Genomic DNA, 9,734 nt, shown 5'->3' on the forward strand with positions numbered 1-9,734 from the left:
ATCGGGAATATCGCGAAAGATGCCGGATATGGCACGTTGGAGAGAGGCAAGAAATCCAACTTTCGGGTCCTGGAGAATTCCGCCCCACACCTGGTGGACATCGACCCGGAGAGCGGACTGGTGTTCACCAAACAAAGGATTGACAGGGAGACGCTGTGCCGACGCAGCCCCAAGTGCCAGCTCTCCATGGAGGTTTTCGCCAACGACAAGGAAATATGCATGATCAAGATTGACATCCAAGATATCAACGACAACTCGCCCAGCTTCCCCTCCGACCACGTCAATATTGATATCTCCGAGAACGCCGCTGCCGGGACACGCTTCCCCCTCACCATCGCACATGACTTGGATTTCGGGGAAAACGGCATTAAAACTTATCAGGTCACCCGAGATGATTACAATACGTTTTCCTTGGATTTAAAAGTGCGGGGAGATGGGACCATTTACCCAGAGCTGGTGGTTCAGAGACCTCTGGACAGGGAGGACCAAAGCCATCACACCCTCCTCCTGACTGCCATCGACGGGGGGGAATATCCCAGATCAGGCTCCATGCAGATCAACGTCAGGGTCACTGATTCCAATGACAACAGCCCTGTTTTTGAAAAGTCCTCCTACGTCATTGAGATTCCAGAGAATTCTCCGCCGGGAAAAATACTGATTGACTTGAACGCCACAGACCAGGACGACGGCAGCAACGGACAAGTGGTCTACTCATTCACGGGGTACGCGTCAGAGCGCATGCAGGACCTTTTCTCCATCGACCCCAACACGGGCGTCATCAAGATCCAGGGGGAGATCGACTACGAGGAGAACCCCATCATCGAGTTCGACGTCCAGGCCAAGGACCTGGGTCCCAACCCCATCCCGGGCCACTGCAAGATCACCGTCAAGGTGCTGGACAAGAACGACAACTGGCCGCTGATCAGCTTCATGTCGGTGCGCCAGGGCGCCATCAGCGAGGCGGCGCCCCCGGAGTCGGTCATCGCCCTGGTACGGGTGACGGACAAGGACTCGGGGCGCAACGGGCAGCTGCAGTGCCGGGTGCTGGGCAACGTGCCGTTCAGGCTGCAGGAGAACAACGACAACTTCTACACGCTGCTCACCGACCGGCCGCTGGACCGTGAGCTGAAGGAGGAGTACAACATCACCATCGTCGCCCGCGACAACGGCCTGCCCTCGCTCAACTCCACCAAGTCGTTCACCGTCAAGGTGCTGGACGAGAACGACAACGCGCCGCGCTTCACCAAGGCCGTGTACGTGCTGCAGGTCCCCGAGAACAACATCCCAGGGGAGTACCTGGGCTCCGTGCTGGCCCACGACCCGGACGTGGGCCGCAACGGCACCGTGTCCTACTCCATCCTGCCCTCGCACATCGGCGACGTGTCGGTGTACACCTACGTCTCAGTCAACCCCACCAACGGCGCCATCTACGCCTCGCGCTCCTTCAACTACGAGCAGACCAAGTTCTTTGAGTTCAAGGTGCAGGCCAAGGACGCGGGCGCCCCGCACATGGAGAGCACGGGCACGGTGCGCGTCAGCATCCTGGACGTCAACGACAACCTGCCCGTCATCGTGCTGCCGCTGCTGCAGAACGACACCGCCGAGATCCCCGTGCCACGCAACGTGGGCATGGGCTACATCGTGACCACGGTGAAGGCGGTCGACCACGACCACGGCGAGAGCGGCCACCTCACCTACGAGATCTCCGAGGGCAACGAGGACCACCTGTTCGAGATGGACCCGGTGGGGGGCGAGGTCAGGACCGCCCACTCCCTCTGGGAGGAGGTGGCGCCCGCGGTGGAGCTGGTGGTCAAGGTGACGGACCACGGCAAGCCGCCGCTGTTCGCCGTGGCCAAGCTGGTCATCAGGGCCAACCCTGAGCCGGCGGCGGGCGGCAGCTCCAGCCCCAGCGGAGAGCCCCAGCCCTGGGACGTGTCCCTCCCCCTCATCGTGACCCTCTGCATCATCTCCGTCATGCTGCTGGCCGTCATGGCCGCCATCGCCGTCAAGTCCAAGCACCAGGACAAGGAGACAGGGAACTACAACTGCCGCATGGCTGAGTACTCCAATCCGCCGGCGGGGAAGGGGAAGAAGAAGAGGATCAACAAGAGTGACATCATGCTGGTGCAGAGCGAGATGGAGGAGCGGGATTCGGCGAGCCGCATGAACGTGGTGAGCAGCCCCTCGCTCATCACCTCGCCCATCTGCTTCGACTACCAGAGCCCCCTCCCCCTCACCCTGCCCCGGTCGGAGGTCATGTACCTGAAGACCACCCCCAACAGCCTGACCGTGCCGCGCGCCGCCTGCCACTCCAGCTTCGCCGGCCTCAGCGGGGAGACGCCGGGCAGCAACAGGATGTCGGTGATCCAGGTACGGGCCTAGCGCGGGGCGCGGCGTCTCCGCCGCCGCGTCCCTCCGGGGTCTCTGTGTTATCTGCCCCCATCCCTTCTCCCTTATCGCCCCCGGGGCTCCGCCGTTATCTGACGAAAGATACGCAGTAGAGCGGAAGAAAGCTCCCAGAAACAATGGGAGCGTGGTTCCTTTGCCGGTGTCACCGCGGTGCGTTACGTACCGCTGATGAAGCAGGGTTTCACTTATGGGCGCTCTACACCGGAGCTTGTTGTGTTTCGTGTGGAAATGCCCGCCGCTCTCGTTCTCTGCAGTATCTGTTAAATCCGAAATTTATTTTTGTTCCCGAAACCCAATGTGTTTGGTTTTTTTTTTTCTTTTCGTCTCCCTTTAATTAGACCATTATAAGTCCCCTCCTGCAAAAACCTTACAGCTGGTCTGCATAATCAGGACCTCCTTTCAGCGAGACACGCAAACAGAGTGAGTCTCGAACACCGCTGTGGTCCTGCCAGACGAATCGCTATAGAGTGGAAACAAACCCGCGCCTGAGCACCGCGGATTGGACAGGTGTTTGAGCAGCTTGTCCGATCACATTACTAAACCGCTATGTGCCAGGCGGGCTAGCTGCACACAGCAGAACCCCCACAATAGCGGCCCCCCCCCCCCCCGCGGCCCTCCCCAAGCATGGGTTAGATACCCCCGCCCCCCCCAGCCCGGATCCTGCAGATGAAGGCAATTAAAGAGGGTCAGCCCTTTGGTTGTAGATATGACGCGTGTGCTAATAAAAGCCAGCCGGCTCGCTTAATTGACAGAGATTGGTCGGCCATGTTATTTAAAACATTGGGAATGTTTTATTTATTTATTTATTTTTTATCTAGGACATTCGGAGCGACCGTCTCATTTGAGGACGAAAACACAAACGACGGGGCTTGGCACTGTCACCAGTTGCTAGGGCAAGTGGGTGTGATCAACGTGAACACATTACCCTCAGATAGGGGAAGGATGCTCACGGCGCTGGCTAATGCATTACCGCCTCACCCTGCCAAGATGCCACATATGCTCATAATGGAGATTCTTCCTTATTATGCTGCCATTCTTTCAGTGCAATGATTTCATTAATACGTAGTATTTATCGCAGAGATTAAAGCCGTAGCAGCCGATAAACCGCAGAGAGAATCATTTTGGTTTGATTTGGTTTTTTTCATCATTTTTATGTTCCCCTGATTGCTACGGAGAGGCGTCGGCCGCGGCTCGAGACGACCGGATGCGATTCTCATTCCTTTCTTTCTCCCTCTCCTCATTTTCAGACAGATAATTTTCCCTCTGAGCCCAATTACGTCGGCAGCAGGCAGCCGTTTGTTCAGAGGTAAGGCTCCTAAGAAACACCTTCCTGACCGACGGGGTTACACACACCTCAACATCAGGCCGCTGGGCCATGCCAGTCACACACACACACACACACACACACACAGGGGAGGTAGCGGTGAGCGGTGTTTTGTCTGGACTCCATCCCCTCTCTCCGCTCTGTCCTCTGCTGCAGCTCCACCTTTAAGGACGCCGAGAGGGCCAGCCTACGAGACAGCGGCCACGGGGACAGCGACCAGGCGGACAGTGACCAGGATACTAATAAAGGCTCGCACTGCGACACATCTGGAAGAGAGGCCCTCAAGATGAAAGCAACCACCGCCGTTAATAGCCAGCCTCTTGAGCAGGGTGAGTGTTCTCTCCCTCTCTCTCCCCCCCCCTGCCTCTCGTCTCCAAGCAGCCTTACGGACTGTTGTCCCAGACCTTGTTTCGTCCTTTCATCCACCCCCCACCCCCACCCACCCACCCAAGCGCTCCAGAGCATAGATGTGGTGGAGCAGTTAGCGGTGGTCTGGAGGGGGGGGGGGGGGGGGGGAGAGAGAGGAGGAGAAATTGCAGAAACCATAGAACGCAACAGGTTCAAACGGCTTTTAGCTGCACGCCGCACCGAGACAGTAATCAAAGATGACCCGCGGACAGATGCTCTCTGTTTCCGATTTTAGGTTTTCTTTCCCCCCCATACTTCATGTTGGACACCGTGAGCCGTGTTGGTGCCAAGATGACATGCAACGTGCGGGAGTGGAATGCAGCAGATAGTTTAAGGGGATAAAAGAGTCCATTGGCAGTAGGCAGCGCGTTCAACATCCCCATGTCTTCTTCAGCCATCAAACAAATCCATATCCATGGCAAAGTCTACTTCTGTCACTGCTGCTTTTGATCATGCCATTATGTGAACGCGGGCTCGCCACTTCCATGCCTTGACTAACAAGGACGAGACAGCGGAGCATGACAGATGCTTTCAGCTGGGAGAGACAGGTATTTTTAGTGAAACATGGCTCCCTTTGTACCCGCTCCCTCAAAACATTCACTGCGTTAGCTACCGCATTTTCGGCGGCTCTGAAATACTAGGAAAAAAAAGGGTTCTTATGAAAGCCGATGAAACCCAATTGTTTCCCCCCCGTCCCAACATCTTCCCTTTTTAACAAGTCAGAACTTCCCCTCAAACCCGATCAAACATGAACCCTCCCCTCCCCCCACTCCTATATTTACCTTTTCATGTGTAGAGGCGTTGAAAATATGAATCGCTTCTCGGGAATCGCAGGCAGCATGCATGCTGGGTAAAAAAAATAAAAGGCTGCCGGGAAGCGGCGGAGTCATCTCTGGTTTCCCTGTGAGGAGGGCCCAATGTCCTGAGGTGGGTCCCCGGTCATCAGGGGCCCTTGTAGTGCTTCCACACCATTTACATCGCTGTGAACCGGGTGGCGCGCTTTTTTTTAACTCCAGCCATGCAGAGATGGAAACCGTTTTTCTGGATGCCACAGGGAAATGCGGAGCCCTCTCACGCTCCCTCCCTCCCTCTCGTTCTCTCTCTCCACCTTCATCTCTTCATCTTTATATTTCAAATCCTCCCTCTCCCCCTCTCTCACTCTCTCCCCACATTCATCTATTTATTTCACATGGTCGGGCTCTCAGCGAGTCGGTCTGACTGTCTGTCTGTCTGTCTGTCTGTCTCTCCCCCATTATCTCCATCTCCCTCCCTCTGTAGAGATGAGTCTGTGTGTCTGTGTGTGTCTGTCCGTCTGTCTGTCCCCCGTTATCTCCATCTCCCTCCCTCTGTAGTGATGAGTCAGTCGGTCTGTCTATGTGTCTGTCTGTCTGTCTGTCTGTCCCCCGTTATCTCCATCTCCCTCCCTCTGTAGTGATGAGTCTGTGTGTGTTTGCTATCAGCCAGCGCGGGCGGAGGGATGTGGTTCTGCCTCTGCAGGAGGTGTAAATTCAATCACTTCTTGAGTTGCACATTTCTGGATGGTAGTTCTTCTCTGTCTTTAGTTCAAAGGGCCAATCGAACGAGGAGATATTGGGGGAGATGTTTGTTATGTATGCACAGCAGAAGTTTCACACGGCGAGCTCTGACGCCTGCTTGAATGGAATGCGAGATCATTTTTTGAAGCCTGCGTTGGTACGATAAGAGAAATGCAAAGAAGTGGAGCAATGCATTCAATATTAATGGCCTGTGTTAATGCTGTTCTCTCTCTCGCCCTTGCTGTGCGTGAGAGAGGCTTTTTTTATTTAAACATTTTTTTAAGCAAAGCAAACTGCGACAATAAATGTGTTCTGTTCTGTTGGCCACGGTGGTGTGCATGTGTGTGTGCGTGCGTGTGTGTGTGTGTGTGTGTGTCTATGTGTGTGTGTGTGTGTGTGTGTGTGAGAGAGAGAGAGAGCACTTCATACATGATGGAAGATTTGCGTGATGTATTTCTCATGTCGCCTTGATCACACCACAACACCGAGCCACCTACACATGCTCACTTCTCCCTTGTTTCTGACACATTTCCTGGTGTGTGTACAAACGCTCCTGTGTGTGTGTGTGTGTGTGTGTGTGTGTGTGTGTGTGTGTGTGTGTGTGTGTGTGTGTGTGTGTGTGTGTGTGCATGTGTGTGTGCGTACGTGCATGTGTGAAACAGAGAGATACAGAGGGAGAAACAGAGAGCGAGAGAGCCAGCGAGAATTATTTGATATTAATTTAAAACAAAACCCATACTTTGTCGTTTCGGACAGTGTTGCTGTTATCTTAAATGAAAGGCGGCCGATTCTGTCCCTCCATGCGCCGCTAAGGCTGGTGTTATCCTCCACGCGCGGCTGAGGGTGGTGTTTTCCTCCATCCATCCCCTTTATCACAGAGCCAGGGTCTCCACTGCCTCCGAGCCGCTAATGTATGCACCTGTGAGCCTCCCTCCAGCGTCCCCTCTGAATATTTATTCACCATTACCAGATGCACATTGGCCATGTTGCTAGGCTGTCTCTGATTATATTTGTAGTGGGCAGATTGGTTCTGTGTGTGTGTGAATAAGTCATTCTCCCATTTTATATTTGCTCATGGGCCATTTTGGTGGACAATGCCTGCGATGCCGTATTCAAACACGGGAAAGACGGGGCCGCTTTTGATTTGAAATGGAGTCAGAGCCTTTTGGTATTTCAAAGCAATCCTCTATATATACGTAGAGGCTAGTAGAAGAAAAATAATCCAACGTGAATTATTATTATTATTATTATTATTATTATTAATATGATCGCATATGTTTCCCCGAGCAAGGCGGACAGAATACGTATTGTTTTAGGCTGTGTGCTAAGGCAGAACGGTATAATGACCTGAGGCCGGAACAGCGTTCCACGCCGGGGCTTCTTACCCCAAACTTCTCCCTGCATCAGCAACACCTGCCCGCTGCGGCGGCCGCGTGGACCGGTGCACGGTAGCCTTGGAGATGAATGGTCCTCTCTCGCTCTCCTCCTCCACCCAGTCCTCTCAGGGCTGTGATGTGCGGTGCCATACAGGGAGATAATGCATCGGAGACAGTTTAAGAGAAGCCGGGTGAACTGACAGCATGTGCTGGACTGTGAGTGTAAAAGGGTGGAAACTGAAAGCCTTTGTGGCGCCGCCGGTGTTGGAATGCTTTTCGTGTGCTGCTGCTGTGCCGTGTGTCTCACTCGCTCATCGTTTGGTTTGCCTGCTGATTGAAAAAGCTTCGGGAACACATTTTCTCTTCTCAAACTCCATCACCGAGTTTTCTTACATTTGATATGAACGCTCATTAGAGAGGTCATGTGCATGTGTTATTTTGATCCATTTGATAAATGTATTCAGTATTTTTAGAGTCGTGCACTTAAGTTAATAATAATCCTGATATGAACCTAGTATTACAAAATGCCTGTTTAAATATGTATATATGTATCATCTCTTTTTACTGGTTAGATTTTCCTTCTGTGGTTTAGTCAAGCTTTGAAAGCATTCAAATAATGTACACCCGCTCAATCCGTACTTTAATTTGTCGCTGTGTTTTGGTTTCCAATAAGTACATACTGAGGCAAACAGAAGGGCACTCAAAACAGTTCTCTCAGGCATCCCATAATAACACCATAACGCACAACAAGGAATAAAATGTTAATGCAGTCCCGACCAACTATGCCTATACGAAACACAAAATCTCTAAATAATGTATAATAATTTGTTTTTTGGCAGGAATAAGCCGGGCGAATGCGTAGTATTTTGTGATCAGTAATAAGGAACGGCGGAGATCTAAAGTAAAGCGAGGCATCGATGCCGCGTGGGACTGTTTGAACTCACAAACAGCTGGTGCAACAGGCTCAGGAGTTGTTCTGCTCGCCGTATTAATTATGCAACGCTAGGAGTCAACCGAGGAAGACAGGACGCAGATACAGGGGCGGGGGGGGGCGCGAGGAGGCGGGTCTTTGTCTTCCAGGGTGGAGAAACATTTGTTCAATGACCGAGTGCATTAGACAGTCTCTGCTGTTGTTACTTCTGGTGGCGCTCCCGTAACAAACCTCCCCCCCCCCCCCCCTCCCTCTGTGTGCAGCCCCTCCGGAACGCTCCGCCCACTGCACGGACGAGTGCCGCGCCCTCGGACACTCGGACCGCTGCTGGATGCCCAAGCTGCGGGCGGCGGGCGGCGGCGGGCAGCTGGCGGACGGCGCCGCCGCCGCCGCCGCCGCCGCCGTCGCCGCCGTCGCCACGGACAACCGCACCAACCTCTTCATCCCCGTCGGCATGGAGATGCTGCTGGAGGCGGAGCTGTACGGCACCATCAGCCGCCGGAAGACCCTGAGCACCTTCGGCAAGGAGCAGGCGCGCGACGGCACCATCCTGGTGGCCAACGTCAAGCCCTACCTGAAGGCCCAGCAGGGGGCGCCGAGCCAAGAGACCCCGTCGTTGTCCGCCTCCTGCAGCCCCCCGCCCCCACCCCTCCCCACCAGCCGGCCCCCCCTGGACCTGCTGCCCAGCCCGCAGTCCAAGGAGGAGATGAGGGGCGGCGGAGGCGGCGCTTTGGACAACAGTGCCTACGGCCCCCCAGACGGCCAGTGTTCGCCGCCGCACACGACGGAGACGGAGGAGCCGCGGTTCCTGGCCGGCGGCCTGGAGCTGCTGCCCAAGAGCCTGTCCGGCGGCCTGGTGCACAGCTCCCTGATCAGCCAGGAGTGCGGGGTGCCCGGGGGGGCTCTGGACCCTCAGCGACAATCCGGGAACTGACCCTGTCAGTGCGCCCACTCCGCCCACTCTCTCTCTCTTTCTCTCGCTCTCTCGCTCTCTCGCTCAATCTGCTCTCCGCGCTCTCCCTCTCCCTCTCGCTCGCCCCCCCACCCCCCTCCCCTCACGCTCACCCGCCCGGAGTGTGACGATGAAATCACAGGTGAAAACGACCCCGGGGCGGAGTCACCGGGGATGCCCCGGACACGCATTGTATAACCAAAAACCATCGCTTTGTGTGTACCTTGAGTTTGTGGCTTTGTTGTGTGAAGGTGATATAACTGTGTCTTTGACTACTGTGATGGAGGTATGGGGCGGGGGGGAAGCATCATTCCCCTCCGCCTGAGAGGAGTGTGTCCATGGTGTACCGTTACCTGTCAATCTAGATGTCTGTAATTTACACATTTTAAGAACCCAATTTCGTGAGGCCGTTGAAAGAATTGCTACTGTTGAGCTATCGAGTCCCGTCTGCTTTTGTACAGTGATGCTTTTTGTCTCCACTTAGTGTTTTAAGAAACATCTCTTTGGATATTCCAGGCAACTGAAATACATATCAGTGACGTTAAATGAAGTGTCTTATGAACTATTAATGGTGGTACAACAGGGAATGTCCCTTTTCATAAAAAACCATTTGAGGTTCTGGAAAAAAAACCTGTTTTTTTAAGAATGTATTTGTAATTTAAATGTCGTCCTCTCTGCGGTTTATGTGCCAATAAGCTGAGCTTACACGTGAAAATGGGCCATTGTGTGTATTTCACTGTGTGTATTTTATTAAATTTGTATACACATCTTTTGTTGTCATGGAATGGCTTTCAAATGT

At 53.9% G+C, this 9,734-nt stretch overlaps 1 protein-coding gene across 1 annotated transcript in view; it reads left to right on the forward strand.

Annotated features, from left to right (window-relative positions):
- Positions 1-8,917, forward strand: part of LOC307073997 (protocadherin-17-like) — a gene marked incomplete at both ends in the record, with an annotated part of 9,019 nt that extends 102 nt beyond the window's left edge. Inside the window, 4 exons of the mRNA XM_079733980.1 lie at positions 1-2,370; positions 3,657-3,715; positions 3,890-4,062; positions 8,247-8,917. The exon at positions 1-2,370 is cut by the window's left edge and continues 102 nt beyond it. Coding sequence (XP_079590106.1) covers positions 1-2,370; positions 3,657-3,715; positions 3,890-4,062; positions 8,247-8,917 — 3,273 coding nt within the window. The remainder of the gene's footprint in view (positions 2,371-3,656; positions 3,716-3,889; positions 4,063-8,246) is intronic.
- Positions 8,918-9,734: the final 817 nt, after the last annotated feature.

Source organism: Pollachius pollachius, assembly GCF_949987615.1.
Source record: "Pollachius pollachius genome assembly, chromosome: 3".
NCBI classification, from domain to species: domain Eukaryota; kingdom Metazoa; phylum Chordata; class Actinopteri; order Gadiformes; family Gadidae; genus Pollachius; species Pollachius pollachius.